The following is a 26,511-nucleotide window of genomic DNA, read 5'->3' on the forward strand; positions in this document are numbered from 1 at the left end:
AAGAATGCACTCCTAGCTGACTTATTTACTGTGACAGCTTCTTTGCTAAGGCAGCCATCCAGAGAGGAGATTTTGCATTTCAGAGAGGAAAAAGGATATCTTGCAGCATTGCCAGGAAGGATAATGAATTAAGTCTGTCTCTTACTGTAAAACCATTAGAAAAGTATAATAGGCCTTGAGAAACAGGCTTGGATATTGATGGCTCAGCTATATTTGTGTGTCTGGTCATGTGGAGCCTGCCCTGCCTTTGCAGAAATATGAAGTCTATGTAAAATACATTTCTGAGTTTCAGTTGAGGGGGGTGAGAATACTTCTGTTTTCTTGATTTGCAATAATGAGTGCAGACGTGCTCTCTTGAGCAGCACACACAGACATTCAAGACCGGTTTCAGAGTAACAGCGTGTTAGTCTGTATTCGCAAAAAGAAAAGACATTAAAGAGGTTTCCTGTTATAAACATCTGTAAATAGAAGAGAGCCAAAATTACAAATGGAGCTGGTAGTGACATCTGTAATTAGAATCGCCAAACACTTTCCAGTATAAACCTTTGTTTTCAGGCACTTATAACTTTGCTGGATTTTAACTGTTTGGGCTGAAATTCTCCATGCTGGGTCTGTGTCTCAGACCGATTTTAATTTGAAAGATCCAGCAAAAATAGTCCAGCTACAGGGGAGAACAAAGTTGGGGAAAAAATATATTTTTGGCCATGTTAAAAAAAAATCCAATAATTTCTTGGAGGAGTTTAGTATCTCCAGGATTTGGCATAGGAACTTGAAATTTGGCAGGGGAGTGGTAGTGGGGACATGTAATTTTTTGTTGTCCCCCCCCATGAAAATTCCCCCAGATTCAGCTAAATTATAAACCTCTGAAATTGCTATATTCAGTGGGGTTTGCTAGAGACTTGCGGCGAAAACCTCTGAACACTCCAGAGGCACTGAGCGTGCTCCATTGCTGGAGTCTGCTCTAATTTACAGGAGTATTAACTTGCTGCTCATAGGATTCTCTACAGTTCTGAATTGCTGGAGTGCTCTGTTCTCTGGCCACCTGCTGTCTGACTCCCGCCATGCACCCAGGCCCAGGGCTGGGAAGGGCAGGTCAAGCAAGCAGGTTCCAAGGTCTGTTAGGTCACCGTAGCTTAAAACTGTACATTCGGTGCAGATTGACAGAAAATACCATCTCAAAAATAAATAGCTCTCCTTGCTCACTTTGTGACCACACCACTGTCAGAGTGATCCCATGAGCCCACCTCCAGGGAAAGGGGTGGGGGCAATGCATGCATAACGTGCACCAGAATCAACGGGTTTTGCATAGTATCTGTATACATTTCTGGGCATGTTTTTCGGGCCGTCCACACCGCAGCATGTCACACCTAACTGACAAAGGAATGCTGTACTGTCTTACCTGCCTTCCTCCCTCTGCTGCTGCTGTCAGCTTTGGGTGGGGGGTGCATCAAGGCTGTCCACTGTCAGGCCAGCTGTATGCTCGGGTCACCAAACCCTTCCTCCGTCTCCTCTGCAGGAAGTTGGTGGGTTTGGTGCTCTGTGACCCAGAGTTGCGGCTGGTCCTGTCGGCGTATGTCAGTGACGTGTTCCTCATGGTCCAGGACCCGGGCGACCTGGTGTAGGTGGAGGCCTACCAAGCCATGTACTCAGCAGCCTCCTCCACCGGGGTCAAAAGCTCTGGCCTGGTGGTTGGGGATGGGTGGCAGGTAAGCTCCCTCCCAGCTGCGCTTCAAGCCATTCGGTGGAGCCCGGGTCCACTGCTCTATCTTTGCATTTACCTTTTTGCCATGCATCCTTCTCCGCTGGAGAACTGGCAGGATTTGGAGGCCAGGATGGATGAGCGGTTGTGGAGATGGACAGGACTGCTCCGGTGTCTCTCCCTGCGCGGGAGGGCGCTGGTGCTGAACCAGCTAGTCCTGTGTGTGCTCTGGCACCGGCTCAATATCCTGAGCCCGGCCCCAGGTTTTCCTGGCCCACCTCCAGGAATTAGTTCTGGAGTTCCTTTGGATTTTTGGGTCTCTGCGGGGTCTTGAGTCTCCCCCTGGAGGAAAGAGGACAGGGCCTGATTTGCCTTCGCACTCAGGTCCATGTCTTCTGCCTCTAGGCCCTGTGGAGAGTCCTTTATGGTGCATGTAGTCTGGTATGGAGCACGTTGGTGCACGCCTTCCTCCGCCGCCTCTGGGGGCTCCGATATCACTGGCAGCTCCTTTATCTCCATCTGAGAGGTCTCTGGGCTGCCAGGCTTTTACCAGGACCTCCTCGAGACCCGGAAGTTGGTTTCGGCAACCAGGTGGCCGCCAATAGGGTATATCTCCTTGCAGAGCCCCTGCTACACAGTCCCCAACTTGGTGCGCCAGAGGTTGGTCCTGGCAGGAGTTATCAGAGTCGTCCTGGACAATGACTGGGGAGGCCCGGTGAATCCCCTGGCGCTCAGTCCGCACATGGGGCTCTCCACTCTTCAAACTCCCCAGTGCGTACTTCATAGGGTTGCCAACGTTCTAATAGCAGAAAAATGAACACCCTTGCCCCACCCCTACCTTGCCCCTGCCCCTTCTCCGAGGGCCCCCCCCACTCCATCTCCGCTCACTCTCCCCCACCCTCACTCACGTGCTTATTTTCAGTGGGCTGGCTCAGGGGGTTGGGGTGTGGGAGGGGATGAGGGCTCTGGCTGGGGGTGCAGGCTCTGGGGTGGGGCCTGGGATGAGGGGTTTGGGGTGCAGGAGGGGGCTCTGGGCCAGGGGGTAGCGTTTGGATGTAGGAGGGGGTTTGGACTCCGGGGTGGGGCCAGAAATGTGGGGTTTGGACTGTGGGAGGGGACTTCCGGCTAGGGCAGGGGGGTGAAGTGCGGGGGGTTGAGGGCTCTGGCTGGGGATGTGGGTTCTTATGTGGGGCTGGGATGAGGGCTTTGGGATGGAGCAGGGGGGCTCGGAGCGGGGGCAGCCTGGTAGCCACTGGACATATTGCCATTTCCGGGAGCCACACAGAGACAGGGCAGGCTGGGAGCCGGCCTTAGCCGTGCTGCACAACCAACCAGACTTTTAGCAGTGCTGCCAAGCTCCCTTTTTGACTGGGCGTTCCGGTCGGAAACCGGACACCTGACAACCCTAGGACTTCAGCAAGTGAGGGCAGCCTTATCGCCCGTCTCTTGGGTTTACCTCAAGCAGTTTCCTCGGGAGGGTGTTCCCCGCCCACCACTCACCCCAGGGTCTCCAGACCTTTCCACTGGTCTCCTGCCCCATAAACCCCGTCAGCCATCCCACCTGCACTCCTCGAGCTGGCTGCCCAACCTGCAGGCAGTTTGCTTCTGAACAGTGCCAAGGACACATCTGGACACACTCATGCTCGATTCTTTCCTCATGTCCCACCCGGACACTAAGTGGCAGGACCTTTTGTCACCTGTTGAGGGTGAGGCACCCTGGTTGGCCAGCCTGTATTCTGCCAGGGACATTAGTTGGCGGCTCTGTCATGGAGCCATGACCACGGGCATGTACCTGTTGCAGTTCACCTCTATCCCTGATGCCTATTCCTTCTGCGGTGTAAGGGAGACCCTGGCACATACCTACCTTGAGTGCCCCAGGTTGCAGCCCCTTTTCCGGCCCCTTCTGGGACCCACTTCTGCATTTTTGGCTGCACTTCTCCCCCCGCCTTCTTGTATATGGACACTCTGTCCGCAGCCCCACAAAGTTGTGAGACATCCTCATCAACCTACTCTTACCGATGGCCAAAGTGGGAGTGTATACCACCAGGGAGCGGATGATGGCTGAGGGGTTCTCTGCGACTGTGAGGCCTCTCTCCGTTCCTCTCTCCATTCATGTATCTGGGCAGCGTTCCTCTGGGCAGCGTCTGCTGGCTCCCTTGACACATTTGAGAAGCAGTGGGCGCTGTCCGGGGTTCTCTACTCAGTGTCCTCTTCAGGTTCCCTATTTTTGACCCTTTGACACTCACACTTGTCTTTGCTGTTTTTTTCTGTTGTCCCCTGTATTTATTTGAGTCCTGGGCTCAGTGGCGCCTTCCCTTAGGCTGCGGGAGCGGCCTTTAGCTCCGGAAACCAATAGGACTCTCTGCTGCTTCATATATTTCATGGCCACTTTTCTACAGTGATTGTGACGGTTCAGTTCAGCTGGACAGGCCACCAGTGCTCTTAGTGGTTTTGAGACTAAAATGATTAATTTCTGAAAGGCCGCACTTTAGGATTGATCATCTATCTTATGCCATCTTTGCATTTCTGTAGTAACAAATATATTGCCCCAAACTTGGTTAACCTCACACTGATACTGAGCCAATGCTACTAATGCCTTGTGTTCCTGCAAAGACTTAAAATAAACATTACCTTGCAGAATAGCCTTTTTTTTTAATGTCTACAATGTCAATACTGTGTCTCTTCCCTATCCCCACCAAAAGATGACCTTGTCACTTAAAAAGCATTAGCATGTTCGTAAAGAAAAGCCATGCAGATGCAGTCAAGGGAGATGGTGATTTTTAAAGCCTGAATCAGGGGACACAAACTGAGTTGAGCCCTGCAGCTAGTTCGGGAATCTGACTGAACTGAAATGCTTCCTTCAGTCCCACTGCTTACAGCACAAGAAAACACCACATTTATATTCAATGTTTCATGTTAACAGCATAGAAAGGCTTTTTGAAATGGAACAAGGAATTTGTTCTACTGAAATGTATTCTAGAGGTAGGTGTACGGTTTACAGTTAGTGCATTTGTTATGTTAGATTGGCACAACTCTTTTGGGTAAATATTTGTCCACATTTTGAAGAACATTAATGGATACATCGAGAGATTGGGTTGGAGGGAGTAGCTGGAGTGAAGTGGTACTGAAGAATGGGATTTCTTATAACTGAGGAAAGGACTCACTGTTTTTGAAAGTATGCATTAATTATGGGTGGATACTGTTTGGATGCTGAACCGAAGGCCTGATTTTCAGAAGAGCTTTGAGTGCACAGCTCCCTTGAAAATCAGGGCCCAGCTGTCTCATGTTGGGTTGCCACTTTGGCAAATGCAGGCTGTTCAGATTTTACTTTGTGCTTTCCCAGCTCTCAGGTGAAAACCAGAGAGCAAATCGATTCGATGACGACTGACTCCTAGGGTCTGATGAAGAGAACTTTTGTACTAGAATCTGGATACTAGGATCTGACTTCCCCATCTCACCTCTTCTGTAGGCATTCATCTCTGGGCAAAGTGGCTGCAACCCTCTAGAATCATTTCCCCTCTCTTTGCACAGATATAAATTACTGGGCAAGGTCAAGTCAATGGAGAATCAGGCATTAGATTTCTTGCAAAATGGAAAAGTAATGGTGCCTGAAACTTCCCTGCCCTTCGAACTTGTGTACATGTGGAGTTATTCCGGATTAACTGTCTCTGAGTAACTCCATGTTGGGACCCTTTTATTCCAGATTTAGTGTGTCCCCATATGGAGTTACTCCAGGCTAGTTAATCAGGAATAACTTCATGTGTAGAAAAGTCCTAAATCACAGCAGTGATTAAGTGTGTGGTGTTCCCAATGAAGGGGTGAGATTGGCATTCTCTCTGCTGAGTGAGCCAAGTCCCCCATCCTTCCCCCCACCTTCTCCCATTCATCCTAGAGAGTTCACATGTGAGAAAAATGACTGCAGGTAGAAATATGAGGGGAGGGGGGTTGGAAAAAAGACGACTTTATAAAAGATTACAGCTCCCTGTCAGATCTCATAGCAAATGGAAATAAAGAAAGCTAAAAGCACCTTAAGTACTCCTTTGATGCTCACAAGGCTTCAAACTCAGTTTATAAAATGCTGTGACTTAGCAGCTAACAAAATGGGTGGTGTTTATCTATTCTAGTGAAATTGTCTATCCAGCTTCGCAAATCCACTCTGATCCCCTTCCCTGCTCATTCTTGGCTGGGTCATTACACACATTGAATCTATTTCCCCATGTTAAGTATCCTTAGACCTTCTTGTCAACTGTCTAAATGGGCCATCTTGATTATCACTACAAAAGATTTGTTCTGCTGATAATAGCTCATCTTAATTAATTAGCCTCTTACAGTTTGTATGGCAACTTCCACCTTCTCTGTATGTATATGTGTATATATATATCTTCTTACTATATGTTCCATTCTATGCATCCGATGAAGTGGGCTGTAGCCCACGAAAGCTTATGCTCTAATAAATGTGTTAGTCTCTGAGGTGCCACAAGTCCTCCTGTTCTTTTTTCAATAATAATGGGGGATTTCAACTATCCCCATATTGACTGGGTACATGTCACCTCAGGACGGGATGCAGAGATAAAGTTTCTGGACACCTTAAATGACTGCTTCTTGGACCAGCTTGTCCTGGAACCCACAAGAGAGAAGGCAATTTTTGATTTAGACCTAAGTGGAGCAAAGAACCTGGTCCAAGAAATGAATATAACTCAAACTGCTTGGTAATAGTGACCATAACATAATAAAATTTCACATCCCTGTGGAGGGAGGAGGGAGGCACTAAATAATTCCACCATTGTAGCATTTAATTTCAGAAAGGGGGACTACACAAAAATGAGGAAGTTAGTTAAACAGAAATTAAAAGGCGCAATGCCAAAAGTGAAATCCTCGCAAGCTGCAGGGAAACTTTTTAAAGACACCATAATAGAGGCTCAATTTAAATGTATACCCCAAATTAAAAAAACACTAAGAGAACCAAAAAAGCACCACCGTGGCTAAACAACAAAGTAAAAAAGCAGCTAGAGGCAAAAAGGCATCCTTTAGAAAGTGGAAGTTAAATCCTATTGAAGAAAATAGAAAAGAGCATAAACTCTGGCAAGTGAAGTGTAAAAATATAGTTAGGAAGGCCAAAAAAGAATCTGAAGACCAGCTAGCAAAAGGCTCAAAATGTAACAGGGGGAAAAAAAAATAAGCACATCAGAAGCAGGAAGCTGCGAAACAGCCAGTGGGGCCCCTAGATGACTGAGATGCTAAAGGAGCACTCAAGGACGATAAGGCCATTGCAGAGAAGCTAAATAAATTCTTTGCATCAGTCACTGAGGCTGGGGATGGGAGGGAGATTCCCAAACCTGAGCCATTCTTTTTAGATGACAAATCTGAGGAACTCCCCCAGATTGAGGTGTCATTGGAGGAGGTTTTGGAACAAATTGATAAATTAAACAGTAACAAGTCACTGGGACCAGATGGCATTCACCCAACAGTTCTGAAGGAACTCAAATGTGAAATTGCAGAACTGCTACCTGTGGCACGTAACCTATCATTTAAATCAGCCTCTGTACCAGATGACTGGAGGATAGTTAATGTGACACCAATTTAAAAAAAAAAGGCTCCAGAGACGATCCTGGCAATTACTGGCCAGTAAGCCTAACTTCAGTACCAGGCAAATTGGTTGAAACTATCGTAAAGAACAGAATTGTCAGACAGATAGATGAACACAATTTGTTGGGGAAGAATCAACATGGTTTTTGTAACGGGAAATCATGTCTCACCAATCTACTAGAATTCTCTGAGGGGGGGTCAACAAGCATGTAGACAAGGGTGATTCAGTGGATATAATATAATTAGATTCTCAGAAAGCCTTTGACAAGGTCCCTCGCCAAAGGCTCTTAAGCAAAGTAAGCTGTCATGGGTTAAGAGGGAAGGTCCTTTCCTGGATCAGTAACTGGTTAAAAGATAGGAAACAAAAATGGTCAGTTTTCAGAATGGAGAGAGGTAAATAGTGGTGTCCCCCAGAGGGCTGTACTGGGACCAGGACTATTCAACATATTCATAAATGATCTGGAAAAAGGGGTAAACAGTGGGGTGGCAAAATTTGCAGATGATGCAAAACTACTCAAGATAGTTGAGTCCAAAGCAGACTGCAAAGATTTACAAAGGGACCTCAGAAAACTGCGTGACTGAGGAACAAAGTAGCAAATGAAACTCAGTGTTGATAAATGCAAAGTAATGCACATTGGAAAACATAATCCCAACTATATATAGTTGGGATTTTGTTTTCCAATGTGCATTACTTTGCATTTAAATAAAATGATAGGGTCTAAATTAGCTGTTAGCACTTAGAAAAGAGCTCTTGGAGTCATTGTGGATAGTTCTCTGAAAAAAAAATGATTAGGGGAATGGAATGGCTGCCATATGTGGAGAGATTAATAAGCCCGGGACTTTTCATCTTGGAAGAGAGATGACTGAGGGGGGATATGTTAGAGGTCTATAAAATCATGACTGGTGTGGCTAAAGTAAGTAAGGAAGTGTTATTTACTCCGTCTCATAACACAAGAACTAGGGGTCACCAAATGAGATTAATAGGTAGCAGGTTTAAAACAAACAAAAAGTAGCATTTCTTCACACAGAACAGTCAACCTGTGGAACTCTTTGCCAGAGGATATTGTGAATACCAAGACTATAACAGGGTTCAAAAAAGAACTCGATAAATTCATGGAGGATAGGTCCATCAGTGGCTATTAGCTAAGATGGGCAGGGATGCTACCCCATGCTCTGAAGTGCCCCTAGCCTCTATTTGCCAGAAGCTGGCAATGGGTGACAGGAGGATGGGTCACTTAATGATTACCTATTCGGTTCATTTGCTCTGAAACACCTGGCACTGGTGCTGGGCTGGATGGACAATTGGTCTGACCCAGTATGGCTGTTTTTATGTTCTTAATCTAGTGGGTGACCCAGTGCTCCCTACCAACCTTTGCACTTCAGGAACTAACTAGTAGTTATTGCTGGTAATTTATAAGCTACTGTCACACCCCTCCCTCCCTTAATGCTTGATCCTTTTTGCCTGTTTGGTGGTGTCCCGGAACACACACTGTTCTGGAAGACAGTGAAAGATTCACACTTGAATTCAGGACCAATGCTGAGAATGTGTGTTTGGAAAGTTGCTGTGCCCAGAATTGCCAACTCTTGTGATTTTATTGCGATTCCCACAATATTTGTGAGGGGTGTTGGTGGTGTGCTTTTTTTGAAAGCATCAGCACCTTGGTTCATTTGCTAACATGAGAATCTGAGCTTTCACTTACAAAACAGTGCAAAAGCAAATTTCTCGCTGGCATGGTTGCAGAGAAAAGCTTGAAAATATGAAGCGAGTGCATCCCACAAGGTTATAGAAACCAGAACATAAATAAAAAGAACCCACATTTTATTTATTTATTTATTTAATTATTTATATTTCATGATTTTGAAGCCAACCTCATGATTTTTTTGAGCCTGACTCATGATTCTGAAGCATATCTTGAAGATGCATTATTGTTATTCTACGTAACATGGCGGGGACTGTCTGTGAAGCTGTAGACACTATGGATTAGTCCAACACGATTGCATTTTGAAAGGCACATTGAGCTCAATAAAAGATTTTTGTTAGAAGTGAAATTTTGGATTATGTTCAAAGACTCTTCTTGGAAGCCTGCCTGCACACACTGTCCTAACTATCTGTATATCCTTGCCAAGCCACCTGTCTCTCAGTAACCAGGGTGAGGACAACAAAATTAGCCCTCAAGTTAATACATTTATTCCTCCATTTATATGATAAAAGTAGTCTCTTCTCTGTGACAACCATCGGCTGGCATAAGTCTCAATAGGAAAACGTTACAACATTCCAGCCCTCTGGATTATCTGTTATCCCGCTAAATTGCCTGATGAGTAGGTTTTATCAGGTTTTATTAATCTTTCTGTAATTTTTTTTTTAAATATTGAGCTTAAGGCACTCACTAATGAATCAGTTTTAATTTCTGGGCTAAAATAAAATCCTCATTAAGGCTGACAAACTGTAGCCTCAGGTAAACACAAAACATTTCCACTCCAGAGCTAAATGAGTTCCACTCTGGATGCCGGTGCTTCTGCCAATAGAAAGGTGGGGTCAGAGGTCCAGTGTCATATCAGAGGAAGAAACATTTTAGTGAAAGTAACTGCAATGCTCTATCCCTGAGGAATTCTATATCCCGCATGGAAAAGGATGAAAACGAAGGAGTATATTGTCATTTCCCCCCCGAACGAACACTTCAGGAATTTTCTGTTTAGAACCACTGTTTGCTAAGTGAGTCTGTCTAAGTATCCCAAACACATTAATAAAATATTCCAATAGCTCCTTTAGGAACATACCCAGTGCAAATGTATACTTTAAACTTTGGATGCACACACATTTTTCAGGTCAAGTATGTGTGTCAAATGGAGGCCGTATCTCTGGTCTCAATACTGCAACCATTGAAACATGCAAATAACTTCACTTACGTGATTAACCTTGCTAACATCAAAGAGACTATTTGCCTGAGTAAGGTAACTCTTGCCTCAATGTGTCTTTAGAATCGGCTCTCCAGTGAGAACAAGCGTACTTTTGGAAATATGTAATACCTGAGGAGTCACGTGCATTGTAGCTCTGTATGACAAACGTAAATGTACTGTGTGCATTTGGGTGTGTAATACCGTTCTTTGGGCATTAAAGCAGAACAGCTCTATTCTTTAGACAGTTTACTTGATGATTGATTGTTTCTTTCCTGTTTGTCACTGTTTGTAGTCACCTTTTTGAATTATACATCATTATTGTATAGAACGCTATTTAAAGGGACACTCTTGATATGAAAATCATATTTGTGTTCATTTAAGAATATTTGTGTTTAGTTACACCTAATACTAAATCTGATACATGTTGATTTACTCTTTGCACTTTGTCTTGAACAGTGCAACTTAAAGTTACATTAGATTTCTGTTCCCCTTCAGGTCTCTTTGTCTTTTGAACAAGAGTCTCCATAGTGACATATCTGTGACCATTTAGTATAATTCAAGGCCCCGATCCTGCAATCACTAAAAGATGTGCAAAGTGTCTGCAGGATTAGGGCCTAAATAAATTAATCTGTCAAGGCTCATATTCATATCAGTAGTTTTTGTTGATTTCAATGTGAGCCCTATGGGTATGAGAGTCTGATTGCATAGATCCCTTTGTAGGATCAGAACCTCAGTGGATATTTCAGCTGCATGCTTCACGGTTTAAATTTGCTGTTGATGTACTGGGTACACTGAATGGGTACACTTCAGACGTTCTCTTGTATAACCGTCGTACAAAAAACAATAAAAAGGAAGTCAAAGCTTAAAAAAAGAAATTCCGAACAACTTAAAACTATTCACTCTCAGTAGCTTAGATGGAACTAAAATTATAAATAATAAGTAAAAAAAGCACTTGAGTGACATAAGATCCTATGCCCCATTTTCAAAAGTGAAGTACTGCTACGCTCCATTAAAAGTCAGTGAGGCTGAGGCAGGGAAATCACTTTTGAAAATGGGTCTTAGATGCCTAAGTAACTTGGACACTTATGAAAATTTTACCCATCATCATCTCCATCTGTATTTTGACTGTCATTGTCTTTGTCTTTCAGATGCAGTAATCGTACACAGTGCGCAGTGGTAGCGGGCCCTGATGTGTTTCCAGATCCTTGCCCAGGAACGTACAAATACCTGGAAGTGCAGTATGAATGTGTCCCCTACAGTATGTATATTAATCTGTTTTCACTTCTCATGGATAGAGATCTCATTTGCTTGAAGATTAGGCCTTGAACCCATGGGGAAAAAAACAAACCACCACTCTGACAAAATTGGCAAAAGTGTATACACCACGCCAGATTCAGTGGATAAGGCTTTGAAAATCTCACACACAGTGTGAAGTATACTCCTGTTAAATGAAACACTACTATTAATTAGGTTTTTTTATTGCTTACTATACAGTTTTCTGATTGTAATTTGTATATCAAACATTTTTTAGACCTATCTACGTTATTTTAATTAGTGACATTTTATTGCTACCTTTTAAGTCCCGTATTACATCTCCTTGCAGGGACAAGCAAATAGGAAGCTAATTGATGAGAGTGTAATGTTGATGGTAGGAATTATGAAACTGTAATTTTCTTAATTGGTGAAGGGAAGTTACATGCAGGTCCTGAAAGCCTTAATTTTTTTCTAGGTTTAGAAAAATCTTCATCTGTGGTTGTAGTATTATATTTTTAATAGAGCAAAATCAGCATTACCAAAAAGTAAAGATGCCTCAGAATTTGCTTTTCATAGCAGCAGGACTCAGTTATAGTTCTGCTGTCAAAATAATTGTATATCGCAAAGAGGAATATAAATATTTGGTTAGCAATAGTAAAGAATCAAGTCATGCAAAACTAAATAATTTCTGGGTTTCTTACCCTGGATTTCTTAAAGCTCTCAAATTGTACACCTCAGGGAACAAATTAGGCAAAACTAAAATCACCCCTGGTCTTCCCTTATTAGTTTAATATGTGTGGGATTGAGTAGTGAGAGCCAGCCAGAAAACATTTCATTCTTCCGAAGCACAGAAGTTGACCCATGGAAGAAGATAGCTGGGATCATAAACAAATATGCTCATGCTTGGTGTCAAGCCACAGAAGAAGGAATGTGTCTTGGAAGTGACAAGCGTGATCTCCTCAGGGAAAGTTATGAGCTTCCTCGCTCATGCTTACAGTCCCTCAAACTGTATGCACCTCTCACCGAGGAGCTGGCTGCCTGTCTGCTGTGGGAACTGAAAGGGTTGTAAGGTGATACGGCTGTCGAGAGATGGCTGGGAACTGAAAAGTGAGGGATGCAATTAATACAAAAGAACTCACTGCCCTTGTCCCTGAACAAAAGTGACTTACTTCGCCAAGGGATCCTTAGTCTGTCTCCGCCGATTGGGGAAAACAGGGCTCAACATTAGGACTATGTCCATGTCTGAGTATTAAAAACAAAAACCACGAAGCTTCTAAATGCAACAACTGATGTCTTACATTGGGGCTGATTCAAAACCCATTGAAGGCAATGAAAAAATTGGTATCAATGTGCTTTGGATGTGACTCATAGAGCTTTATTCAAAATTACTGATTTGCAGGTGACCTCCTAGCAAGGCAGTGTTTCGTTTCATTACCAAAAAAAAAAAGTGTGTGGGGGGGAGTGGGGGTGAGGAGGTTGTACTTACCATAAGTCGTATTTCTTACAATTTGCAATTTACATGGCATGTATTATTTCCTCCTGAGATCATTCTGGTAAAGAACTAGTCATTACCAATAGCCTTTGTTGCATAGAAAACAAAGAAGAATAGCGGTGCATTGTTAGAGAGGTAATATGTGAATATTATGCCCTGAGGTGCTAATCGGTCTTATGTGCATGATGTAAAATAACTCTTGCGGTAGGCTGTTCAGTACCAAATGTACAGTAGGGATTGAATGTTTTTAATGATCCAAATGTGAAAAATGATGCCTTTAAAATCAGGTTAGGGTGTTTTATGGCTGTGGGTTTTTTAATACCTACTGGAGTAATCTTTATATACTGCTGGAGGCAGGGATAATAATTGTGGTGAATTCTGACAACTTATCTTCTGATTTGCAAAATTGCAGCATTTGTGATTAACATTTTGGGCCAGATCCTCAGCTGGTGTATAGCTCCCTTAATTACAGAGAGCTACAACACCATACACCAGCAAAGGACCTGGCACATTGTGCGGGTATGTCCATGTGTCCCCGCCCCCCCAAAGGCAACAGGGTCTAGTGAACTGAGCACAGGGCTTGCAGACTAGAATTTCTCTGTTCTGTTCTCGCCAGTGCCTGGCGTTGGCAACGTGTTACACTTCTGTAGTAGTTTGCAAACACTATTTAGTTATGCCCCACAACATCCCCACTGCATGAGGCAGGGAACAATCATCCTGTGGCTTTCACAGTGAAAGTGGTTCACACAGCAGGAGAGTGTCAAGAGCAACATTACAGTCCAGGAGTGAAATCCTACCCCATTGATGTCAATGACAAAGCTGCCTTTGGCTTTAATGGGCCAGGATTGAACCCCAGAACTTGTGCTTAACCCACTGAGCTGCACTGCCCCCTGGGAAGTCTTTGTGAGTTTCATGGTGTCCGTTTTTTCTGAAATAGGGATGATAACACTTTATTGACCTAATTATCTACCACATGGCTTTCTTGCTGACTGTGAAGCTCTCACACCATTTACTAGCAGTCTCATTTGATGACTTGCAGCAGTGTATGGGGGAGGCATTTATCCTCTGAGAAGGCAAACAGGCCAATCATCAGACCACCCACTCTCTTCATGTGAGAGCACCCTCTGGGTCACCTTAGGGGAGATACAGCTCCCCAGCTCAGCTGGGGAGAAACAGTGAGGCCAGTCCTGCAGCCACAGCCATCAGTAGGGCATGCTGGGCACATGCAGTTCACAGCACTCATCGGCTGGAGCAAGTGATAAATGAATGGCTGAGCGGAACCTCTCTCTTCGCGCTGGTCTACACTATGGGGTGAGGGGGATTGATCTAAGTTATGCAACTTCAGCTACGTGAATAATGTAGCTGAAGTCAACGTACTTAGATCTACTCACCGTGGTGTCTTCACTGTGCTGTGTCAACAGGAGACGCTCTCCCTTTCGATTCGCCTTGTGCTCCTCATTGAGGTGGAGTATCAGAGCTGACGCTAGAGTGATCAGCGGTCGATTTTTTGTGTCTATACTAGACACGACAAATCGACCCCAGCTGGATCGATCGCTGCCCGTCAATCTAGCTGGTAGCGTAGACAAGCCCTTCCTGGAATCTGTGACTTCAGACCATATTAGTGCCAACGCGCTGTGTGCAGTGAAATCTGCCATCTTTTGGCCAATCAAACACAGAAGTTATCTCTACCCATGGCTATGCTCCAATTTCGTCCAACAAGACCTACCTAGCTGCTCCTGCTTTGAGTTTGGTCTAGACAGTGAGGTTTAGGCTGTTTTTTGTTTGAGTGCCTTACAAGTTAAAAGCAACTTGCACAGTACCACTGAGTAAACCTGAATTCCTTCTTGGCTATTTGCTGAGGTAAAATGGACTATGGTTTTTGGGCAATTTCCTGCCTCCATTGCAGATCTTCCATGGCGTAGTGGGGCTATTCTCAGGAACTGCTTGGATTCAGACTGTTACTATTGCTGGAAACCTAGTGCCCTGTTACCTTTTTGAACTAAGTTTTGCAATGTGCTATTCTCCTAAAGAATCATAGAATATCAGGGTTGGAAGGGACCCCAGAAGGTCATCTAGTCCAACCCCCTGCTCAAAGCAGGAGAAGTGCATCAGCTTTTGTAATTAAGGCATTAATGTTTCATCACACGTTCCATTAGAATGTAGTCTCGGCCTGCTATGTCTAAGATGTTGGTTTACGCCATAAGGTTTCAAATCATGGGCTATAGACGTTGCCATAGCATTAATGGAAATATTCGCTGAACAGCAAAGGAAAGTTGAGTATATGTTCCAGTAGAGCATCATTTGGGAACTGGCTGTAGTGTGATAATATAGTTGACCTTGGACGCTGATGCTCAATAGAACGTGGTTGTGCCGGTTCCCTCAAAGAAAAACATACGGAATATTTTAAACTATCTGTTGGTTCCCCAATCCTGCCTTGCATTGGTTTTGTTTTTTCTCCTGTTTCTCTAATTTCCCATAACTTCCATCAGTTGCAGGGAGACTTGCTGGTGACAGTGCATTGTCCAGCGAAAGCCTCTCCATTTCTTTCTGAAAAATGTAGCCTCTTATGACTTTACCAGCCCATGTTCTCTTTTGAAAATGGCTGGTGTATTACCTGTCCCTAGTCCTTGCTTCCGCCAGCCTCACTCACTCTGGGAATTATTTGCTTTTAGAAACAAAATGGATCTGACCTCTGATGAGGGATAGATTGTCCTGACTTCTCTCCCCTCTGGCTAAACAGGGCTAGTCGACATCAACAGGTGACCAACTCTCTCTCATGCTTAGAATAGTCCCCTATATTTTTAAATGCTGACAAGGTGATGGGGGACGGGGGAGAAGCAACACTTAACTATTATTCATCTCTTTGTTAAAGACTGGTTTAAAAAAAACAGAGATGTTGAATTCACGTTTCCCTGTTGTGGTATTGATGAAAAAAAGGGTAATTTCTTTGCTAGAAATACTCTTTTTATTGCTGACAGAAGAGTGGGCTGGCTTACATATCAATAAAAGTGAAGGATGTTAAGTGTGATGTGGGAACAGAATTCAATAAAGTTTTATTGTATCACAAGTGGACAGAAGTGCGTTTAAAAACATTAAATGAAAGCTCACAATATCTGCTTCACTGGACCTTAGGGCCAGTGAATAGACAGATAATTGAATAATGACAGTTTTAAGAGAATCCAAGCACTAGAAAGCAATCTGATACTTTTATTGCTTTAAGATTGCTGAGGCGGGGGGAGGGGGGAAGATGAGAGAAAATTGCAACCTGAAAACAATTTAATGAAACCACTTCTCCTAAGAATACTGTTCTTAATTATTTTTGAGTGCCATACCATTTTTGAATCCTGTATTCTCACCTCCCTTGCCTTTCTTTGTGGGGGTTTCCTTTCTGCAGTTCTTAACCACTGACAGCTGAGAAACAGTGTTTTCAAGCTCTCACAGCAATGCATTGCTGGGTGCCAATTTTTACATAAATGGTCCTGTGGTTCCTTCAGATACCATCCCTCTGTGTTATTCCCTTCCCAGGGGGCAGGCCATCCGTCCATGCTCTCCCCCAAAAGAAAATGACAAATGTTCCTAAGGGGTTAAACATGGCTATGTACACTCTGGTTTGGTAATGAAAGCATCCCTGCTTCCCGTGTTCTACTTAGTTAAATGAATGACTTTGATGCGTGGGCTGGGGACCATAAGAAATGCTAACCTAACCACCCATTATGGTTATTTCTGATTCTGAGCAAAGACTCTTTACTTTGTATCCTGCTGACAAACTGCCTTTCTTCCAAGGCATACAATTTCATAAGAATTGCAGCCAAACAAACAAACGAAATCAAAACAAAACAAAATCAGTTTTGTATTCATTGTAATTCCCAGATTCCCTTGTTAGTTCTTTTTCTTCCTCAGAGTCAGAAACAAAGGAAGCATTACTTACCTTACCAGTCTCCTTTCACTATATTATTGGTGGGGCGAGTGCACATTTACAAGTGCCAACAGAAATGTGCCCGTGATTGAAATAATATAATACTATGTGAGTTTTGCAAATCAGCAGTCTCTTAGCCTGCAGGTGTAGATATCAGCACAGGCGTGCACACAGTTTTCAAGAATGAAATAAAAACTGATGCTGGTGTTCAGGAAGAATAAATATTTTAGATGAATCAAGAAACTTAGGAGGCTGAAATTTAAAACGAAATATCCAGAGACACTCTGGGAAACAGATTCACAAATAAAAAAGGGTATTTTCCTTCCTAGGTTTGGTTTTAACCTTGAAGGCCCAATTTAAAGGAACTAAGCCTTTTTAGCAGGTGTTAGTGGGCATAATTTTTACACACACGTCAGAGGTGTGATGAAAGCAATGGAGGTGTTAGAGCTTCTCAAAAAAGAGTGGTTGAAAAGATCTGTTGTAATGGGTTGTTATGCAACCTAAATATTAGGGTTGCTACCAGCTTCCCATGTAATTTTCAGTGTGCTCCTAACAAACACCCATTAAAACAGTGTGGTTTTTTAAATTTCTTTCTGGTGTGTATCAATCTGCACTAAGCATTGCCCAAACAAGCAGCCCAGTAGGTCTCATAGAGATGAGGTGACTGGGGCAGTCTCTTTCACGGAAGGTAAGTCTGTATTCTCTATCTAAGGTACTTACTTGGTTCCCCTTATCATAGTATTTGAGCACTTCACAACCTTTCATCTATTTATCCTCATAACACTCCTTTCAAGTAGGAAGTGCTATTATCTCCCTTTAACAGATGGGAAACGGGGCAAATCAGTTAGCCTCTCTGTGCCTCAAAGTCACACAGGAAGTCTGTGGTGGGTAAGGGATTTGAGCACAGGTCTCCCAAATCCCAAGCTAGTGCCCTAGACACTGGACCCTCCTTCCTCCCCATGTGTTGCTCTTAAATGCCCCTGTCGGTTAGCTGCAGGAATGGCAACACCATCTCAAATGAGCCGCATGTGTTTCATGGCAGTAAGGACAAGGCAGTATTCTCTCGTTGTGGTTACAGCTGTTCTTAGGGAGTGTGTGCTGAGCAAAAATCCCACACCTAGCTGCCTCCTGGTCCACCCATTGCAAACGTCAGAAAAGAAATAAGGGAAAGAGAGCTGGAATCTCCATGAGCCTGTCAGCTGATCTCTGATTGGAGAGCTTTTATTGCACAGTGGTGATGTGTCGAGGGCAGTAAGAACACAGCTTGTTGGACATGTATTAGCACTTAGAAAAAAAAAACTTATGGCTTGTAAAGTGAACCTATTTGTTATGGAAGAGTCAGGGAGAAGGATTATAAACCCAACCATGTCTTATTTTTTTTTTTAACAGAGACACTTGTCAAGACTATCACCAGCCCTTTAAACTGACTTCCTGATTTATAGATATTGATCCATCTTAGCTCAAACATAGACCGGACTTTGATCTGTATATCCTCACCGTTCAGAGGTAGTCAGGGTTTTGGGTCAGGTGCATTTCCAAGCTAAAACCACTAATAAATGGTTCAGTGGAAGAGGTGGAATCCGACCAGGGGGTGTTTTACATATTCTGGAATTATTACGATATTATTAGTTTAAGGTTCGTGAGAATCATGGATAACGGAGCGATTAAACAGGCTGGGTGGAATGTTACCAAGAGCACTCCCTAAGCTAAAATTTGCAGTAGTCTTGATTTTCAGAAGAGGGGGAAAACATTTTTTTTAATTTGTCCAGAAGCAAAGTTTTGTTCTTTGAATAGATGCAACGGTGTGTTCCGCTTAGGTGTATTCCATAATTGCAGCCCTCACCAAGATCCATATGAGCTCCAAAGCTCCTGCAGCATCCGTATCTGTAAAAACAATGGCTAATATTGAGGGCAATAGGAGCTGTTGAGTGCTGAGCACTTTTGAAAATCTGGTGCCCAAACAGGAGCTGAGTTCTACTGAAAATCAGTTCTTTCGTGTTAGAAAACAAACTGGAAAGACTTAAGCCATCTATACTACTATGTAAGATCCCAGTTCAGGAAAGCACTCAAACCCATGTTTGTCAACCCCTGTTCAGTATTGCACTTAAGCATATGGTTAAAACCTATTAACTTCAGTAAGACTTAAGCATGTTTTTAAGTTCTCTCCTAAATAGGGATGCTGTCTTGAGAAGGGGACTAAAAGATGATTCCATGTCTCTGCAATAAAATTGGGGGGAAAAGGGGAAAAAAGGAAAATTTAAAATGTTCCTGGCAATTGTGGGCATAGATTTGACAATCTGTCCCTCAGAGGGAAGAGGTGGTGGGGAACCTGCCTAGAAAAAATGGACAGTTGATCTTGAAGACTATTTTTCCTGAATTTATCCCAGAATGTTCAAATAGAAGATAAATAGCTTCAATATTCTAAGCAAGAGGGAAATCTGCGTGGCTGGGTTGTTCTCTAACTGTAAAATTATAGGTTTCAGAGTAACAGCCGTGTTAGTCTGTATTCGCAAAAAGAAAAGGAGTACTTGTGGCACCTTAGAGACTAACCAATTTATTAGAGCATAAGCTTTCGTGAGCTACAGCTCACTTCCTCAGATGCTTATGCTTATGCTCTAATAAATTGGTTAGTCTCTAAGGTGCCACAAATACTCCTTTTCTTTTTGTAAAATTATATTTAGGCTTGGAAGCATTAGTTTTTTATTGGTAAATGTCAGTAAACATTGATTTCACTGTACACACAGAAATTGATGAAAAAATAGATTAATCGATGGTAATCAAAATTTACAGATAGGTAAAGTAAGAAACGAGCTGCTTGAGAACTTATTAGAGTTTGGTATAAGGATATTTGTGTGTTTTAAGTGTTATAAAGCTTCAACTTTTTAGAATCTCTACATCTACCATCATTAAATAATTATTCCCCCTCCTATTGTGTAACCCCCATAATTTAAATTTAAATTGATTTTAAAAAATGTTTAAAGCTCATAATTTTGCACAATTTGAAAACTTAAATACTTATAAATCTGCAAAAAATCCTTTAAAATAAACATGAATGTTTTTTCAAACTAAGCAAACAAACAAAAAAAATTGCCAGACCTAATTATATTGTTATCACCGTGACTTTTAAAAATCATACACAGGAATAGTACTTACTTTAAATGTGCGTACAATTCAGATTCTATTGCTACTTTGGGTACTTGCACTCAGTTTGGCTATTTCCAGGCAGTAAAGAATATACGTTAGTTAGGATTCAAAATACAGTGACATCTATTTTTCCCTAGTCGGCTTCAGTGGGATTACTCATATGGCAAAGCTTGCTACCTTGTTGGATGAAAACCTAAATTTTTCCCTTTGGTACATACTATAAGCAAATAATGCAAGCAAACAGAATTTATTGTATACATTTATTAAGGCAATATTGTCTTGTAGTTAGGAAGAGCACAGTCTTTGTTTTCTTATGGATTTGATCACCAGGGCCATATCCTTGTTTCAAAATGCTAAAGTGCCATGACTATGTATTCTAGACAAAGTCAGCAACCGTTCAGGTTCCCAAGTTTATTTGTTGTTTACTATGTATCATAATCTGCGTGTAGCTTTTCTGTTTAAAATAGCTCATCTATTGTTTCAAATGGAATCAATTAAAATACATCCTGGTGTATTTTGTAGTTATGTCTAATTTAAATGATGTCTTAAGACTGAAAAGGGTATCAGACTTATTGAAGATATGTTTCCATTTGAGTTCACACTACCTTTTTGACTCAAGGACTAGCCCATACATAGCCCACAAAAGTCAATGAGAGTCTTTCCATTGACTTCAGAGGGCTGTGGATCAAACCCTTAGTTGCTAGGGTTAGCATTTTCTTTGTGTAAAATCTATCCATGAGGTCCGACTGAAGTCAGTGAGAGTTTTGCCGTTAACTTGAATGAGACCAGGATTCACTCTTGGAGTTATAAATTGCGGGATTTGTGGCACGATGGTAAGATTGGAAGGAGAAATCCCCTTCCAATATAGAGAGAGTGTATGTTTTTCTACAGGTTGGTTGCTCTCTCGTCTTCTTTTTCCAAGTGGCACAATTAACAGTTGATGGAGTTAGCAAAGTGTCAGAAGCAGGTTCAGAAAACAGCAGCAACCATTTCAGTGTGTTATTTTATACTAAGAGGGGAGAGGAAAATGCTGCTGGTGTAGTATATTTCTGCACTTGGGCATCTTCCTTGACCTCCAGTCAGCCACTCCACACACTGCCGCAAACATCTAGCGGGGCACACTTGTTCTTAGCAGTCTGATGGGACAAGGGGCCAAATGATTATATTAGTTTTGTCGGGGATGAGACTGACCTAAGTTAAGCACACTGTCTGCGATGACTCAATAAACCAGGCTTCTAGAACAGTATGTACACGAGAGAAGACAGTTGGTTGTCATGATATAACGTATGGAAGGAAAAGCTCCCAGGAATTGCTTACAACACTTCATCAGACACCCACTGATACTCATGTTAAATGGCTTTTCACAGTCAAACTCAGCCCAAATCTCATGAATTATGAATGGCTGTTGTGTGACAGATGGTATGTATTACTGTTTTTAAGAATGAGTGATAAGTGTAAAATGAAAACACATGTTGCTCGACAGCTTTAGCTACCATGTATTGAAGAGAACCAACTTTCCCCCCTATTGGACAGCATCCTGTTTTAATAACCTTAAGATGGAGATCAGGAAATGTACCAGGGTAGGAGACTCTGGATAAACGTAGACTTTGACGTAGGAGGATGCAGCTTTCACTGAGCTCACTCGGGGTTTCACCTGTTTGTGCCAGGGCTGCAATTGGCCTTTCTAGTACGAATATTGATCAGGCACATGGTTTTACCAAGAGGCCTTAGCCTGTGGAGATACACAAGTTTAAACAATGTGTCTTGAAGGGAATGAATAGCTTAGCTCAGTGCTTTAGCCAACAATTGACATACAAAAAATGTATAGTATTCCTTAAATAGTCTGATTTTCTTCTAAACATGTTTCTATAGTGTTGCCGGCACCCAGTGCCAGAGGTGAGCAACAGCGGTGGGGGGGTTCGCTGCCCGGTGTGCATCACCCAATAATCACAACGGGGTGGAGAAGCAGAAAAGTTTATTTGAAGCTTCAAAGAAGGTACAGGGAGATTAGAATCTCAAATCCTGCACACAGAGCAGGAAGTTACACAGGCTTTTATACAGCCTTTCTTCAGCATACTTATCCAATAGCAAGCTGCCCTAAGTATCCATATAGCCAGCCAATCCAGTTCCCAGCTAGTTCCCTTGTTCTCTGTACCAGCTGTTAAATCATACATAAAGCTGCTTTATTCAGCATTGTTCTTCCATATCTGCCCTGTTTGGCCTTGTTTAGTTTCAGGCAGTCTGACTCTGAAACATATTGTTGCAGATCCTCAACATAACTGCTGCGAGTGCCTCCAGGCCGGGGGGGGGGGGGGGGGGGGCAAGGACACTTGGGCCTAGTGCGAGGGGGCTTCATCGACACTCGTGGTCTTCCATCCCCTGGAGTTACCTAGTGGCCATGCCCCGTGTCCCCAACACTAGTGTTACTTTTTTTATGAAATAGGTTTCAGAAATGCCTATACATGCACAATAATTTTGGGGGAGGAGGTAGTAGAACCAATTATTTTAATTGGATGTAGATAATAGGCTTGTGAATATTAATGTTTATTTTGCTGATCTGCAGCCCGATAATTATCACAATCAAGCCTGACCATTTCTTGCTAGATGAGGGGCCTAACGCAGTAGCAAGAGTCACACTAGTTACAAAGTCTTTATTACTTTTACAAAACATAATGCATGGACTTAACTACTATAATGTGAAACGTTATAACATTAAGCTGCATGTGGTCAGAATAAATGAACTAGTGGATCACATATTTTGTGATACACTAGTAGCCTTTAAAAAACAAAATCATGTTGATTTGCTTGCTTGCTTGCTTACTTGTAAAGTAAATTTGCAATGTGTAGTAAGTGTAAATTAGTGACATTTCTATGGCATGTTCTTTTCTCTTCTGGCTGAGATCAGGACTGAAAAGCACACAAGTACTTCATTTTGCTTTTCTGTATTCAAGCTTAACATTCATAATACAGCAAAATATTATTTTTGCTTCTTAAAATCAATCGTATTAGTTATTCCCTTGTTGAAGTTAGCCCTTATTAAAATGCACTAACTGCTGTCCTTGAAAAGAAATTCTGGCAATTTCTTTAGAACTCAGCCTTTCTTTAGTGCCTTGATAACAGTGTTATCTTATTCTGTAATGCTTCACCATACAGAGTAATCTAAAACCCAGGGAAGCATGCCAAAAGATGCTTGAAAAAAAGGCCTTTACAAAAGGCTGGACTTTTTCCTCCAACATTGCAGAGTTTACACTGCTCTCTCTTATTCAAAGAAAATAAACAATTCAAAATAAATTTGGAAAGTAAACAGAGCAAGATTTATTTTTTTGGAAAAGTGCATTAAATTTGATAACATATTTTAGTGGGGAAAAGTTCTTTCCTTTTCAATTTTGTCAGATAAAATTGGATTGCACTACTCTTTACTATCCGGGAGGAGGGGGAATTATTGCAGCTTGTCCTTAGTCCCATCTGACTGAGGCTATAATAGGCTCTTGAGGACATGTCCTACTACCGTATTATGACAGGTTTCCCCCAGTCTAAAGCTTCCCCTCCTCACCCAGAGCCACCATAGCTGAGCTTGGTGCAGTGAGCTTGTGTGGAGGCTAAAGAAACTCTCCTCCATAGGCTTCAAAATGACAGCAGACAGTCTTGGTCACATACCCAACGCTGGAGGCTGGCATTATCCCTACTACTCAGCACTCTTCCCCCTGAGGCCACACCCTCCTGGCTAGCCTGGCAGCTGGAGCGCTGCACCGCAGACTCTCCGCTTTCCCGGGGTGGAGGGGGGCCGAGAGTAGTCCCCAGCCCATGTCCCCGTCCCCCAGGCTTCCTGCCCACAGCAGGTGGAGGGTCTGTGCCATGGATCCCCACAGCTGCCCAGCCGCTTGACTCTTACCATGGCCGGGCTGTGACTCCGAGGCCCTGTCCCCGCAGAGCTGCACCAGCAGCTGTTGGGAGCTGTGGGCCTGACACCTTCCCTAGGTGGGGGGCCTGTGGGGCAGGGACATGGGCTGTGGGCTGCTCTTTGCCCCCCTCACTGGGCAGGTGGAGGGTCCACGGGTCCTGACCCGCTCCGGCTTCCAGCTTGGGTGGAAGGGGCCACGGAGGCGGAAGGGGCCCCTGCCTGTCCCCACTTTTGGGAAGGCTCCAACACCCGTGTTTAGATCATGCCCACCTGTATGGTATCTGAGCATCTTACAGCACTGAAGTATTCCATGTAAGAGGTCTACCTGAAGGCCAGATTTCCCACTTCTCTCCCTCTGACCAGAGGCAGGAAGGGTTCATTAAGACCTCATCTCTCTCTTCTTGCCCTTCTATTCTTATTTTCCTTTGCTCTTTTGTTTCTCCACTGTCCTGCCACAAAGAAGTAAATCCTGTGGGTGATGGCTTAAATATGTTGAAAAGTTTAACTCCAAATGTCATTTTTTAAATCCGCCCTCCCCCATAAGTAGCAAAGCCCCTCATGGAAAACCAGATTCTGGAGTAATGTCAGCCTTTCCATTTGTAGGATGGTGGATCTGCAATTTATCAGTCAGCTCAGAAGTTCTACAAGTTGTTTCTTGCCACTCGCCCTTGTGAACAGGCCTGAAAAGCTACACAGCCTCAGAGGTGCAGAGTTAAACCCTGCTTGATGCGTGCATGGCTGCTAGGGTATTGGTATTCTGTTTTAGTTTGATCAGTCAATAAGGTCAAGGGGTTTAAAGTTTATCTGGTTTTCATTGGTGTTTGCCTGAAGTAAAATAGGTATCCAATTAAATTTTCCAATATTGATCAAGCATGGAGTGGTAGCATCAGCTCTTCTACAAATGGATATTAAATTACATCCTGTAAAAGTGGCTGAAGACAATACGGAGCAATAACATGACCTAGTTATGTGTTTATCCAATTTACAAGACAATGAGATCCAATTTCTTTGCCAGCTGCATGGTAGCGAATGGTCAGTAAGAGAGCCTCAAAATGAGAAGAACTTATGTTCTACGTAGTGGGCTCAAAGCTGAGTTTCAAACCTTCCCCACCTGAATTGTGTATATGCAGCGGTTCCAAGGAGAAGGAGAAGCATGCTTCATGTAAGACTAACAATACATTGGTAGGTGTCAAGTGATTCCATTTTCATAAGGAAAAATCCTGTGCAGTGATGAAGAGCTTATTTCTATGCTGACGTGACTCCTGGGACTTCGGTTATGTCACTCCTGATGCACACCAGCATGAGAGAGTGGAGACTGAGGCCTGGGAAGACAGATGCAGAAGCCTAAAATGGTACTTCCTCTTCAAACTGACATTTGTATTGCAATCACCAGTCTTAGCCACATCATGCAAGCTCTTTAGCTAAGTGGTCTATCCAGCTTGGTATTCTCAAAACTCATTAGGATAACCAGCAGCATGGAAGTTCTGTGTATTATATTAAGTATTCAGTGACACATTATTTCAGAAAACAAAGAAGTCAATTAGATCTTTCTTTCAGAGCCTGAAGAGGGTTTTCTTTCAAATGAAATAGTACTGATTGTTTTCAGTCAATTCAAAAGTAGGCATTGACGTTCCAAAGAGTGATATTTACCAGAAAATTTAAATTGAAGGCACAACATGAAAATTAATGTTTTATAATAAAACTTTCGTTGGTTGCCGTTTTCATAGCAAGTGGAGGGCTGAGAGTTTAGCCCTGTTTAACAGAAATACTAATACTGTGTCTTTCGGTAGCACATTTCGTTTGCGGATCCCTAATTTCTTTCACACACGTTAATTAATTAAGTCTAACAACATTCTGCTGTGGGGTAGGTGCATAAGCCAGATTTCACCTGCTACTGAAATGAAGACATTGTTGAGGTTCAAAGCGGTATCTGTATAAGTGTGCACAGCAAAGGTATGTAGCCATTTAGGACAATAAGTGAAGAATATGCCATACGATTGTAAAACTTCTGCTTCTAGTTCTGAAGGGCGATGATATATTGACCTTAAATCTGGACTGGATGTTTCCCATCCTGGGCCTTAGGCTAGTTTAAGGTTAGAGGGAACAGCAAAGACACATTTTTCCAGCAGGGTGATTTAAACGGGGGGGAAAAGGCTGCTTTTTGAAGCTGCTTAGAGGTTTGAAATGTTAGAAGTAATCCTGAGAGGCAGGTGGTGTGCGTAGGCTATATGTATACACACAGACACACACACACACACACAAGTGTGTTTGTGCATATGCTTATGAGTATTTGCATATAAAATTAAAAAGAGAAATTGCTTCACCTGCCACTGAATTTTGATCATATTAGGGTAAAGGAAAGCAGCCAGATAGACAACTGTGAAATGTCTAGTATATAAATAGGGAGCATAGTGGATACTTCAAGCCTGGGCTGACATTTTGTGCTGTGCATCTAAGAGAACTTGCAGCCCAGGAGGAGGGAAGGGACTAGAGTGACTTTAAGCCAGCTTTGCAACTTCCCAATCCTGGGCTGGAGAGGCCCCCTGGCATAATTTAAACAGCACTGGGGGGCTGTCTAAGTTATAGCAGCTTCTTGGGATTCCCCTGCTGCCTGGAGTCTC

General features: G+C 42.9%; 1 protein-coding gene across 30 annotated transcripts in view; it reads left to right on the forward strand.

Annotated features, from left to right (window-relative positions):
• ADGRL3 (adhesion G protein-coupled receptor L3) overlaps positions 1 to 26,511 on the forward strand; it is an 809,498-nt gene that overhangs the window by 431,870 nt on the left and 351,117 nt on the right. For all 30 annotated transcript variants that reach the window (XM_073340228.1, XM_073340229.1, XM_073340219.1 and 27 more), the window contains one exon: positions 11,332 to 11,441. In XM_073340228.1, coding sequence (XP_073196329.1) covers positions 11,332 to 11,441 — 110 coding nt within the window. The remainder of the gene's footprint in view (positions 1 to 11,331; positions 11,442 to 26,511) is intronic.

Source organism: Lepidochelys kempii, chromosome 4 (genome assembly GCF_965140265.1).
Source record: "Lepidochelys kempii isolate rLepKem1 chromosome 4, rLepKem1.hap2, whole genome shotgun sequence".
Lineage (NCBI taxonomy): Eukaryota > Metazoa > Chordata > Testudines > Cheloniidae > Lepidochelys > Lepidochelys kempii.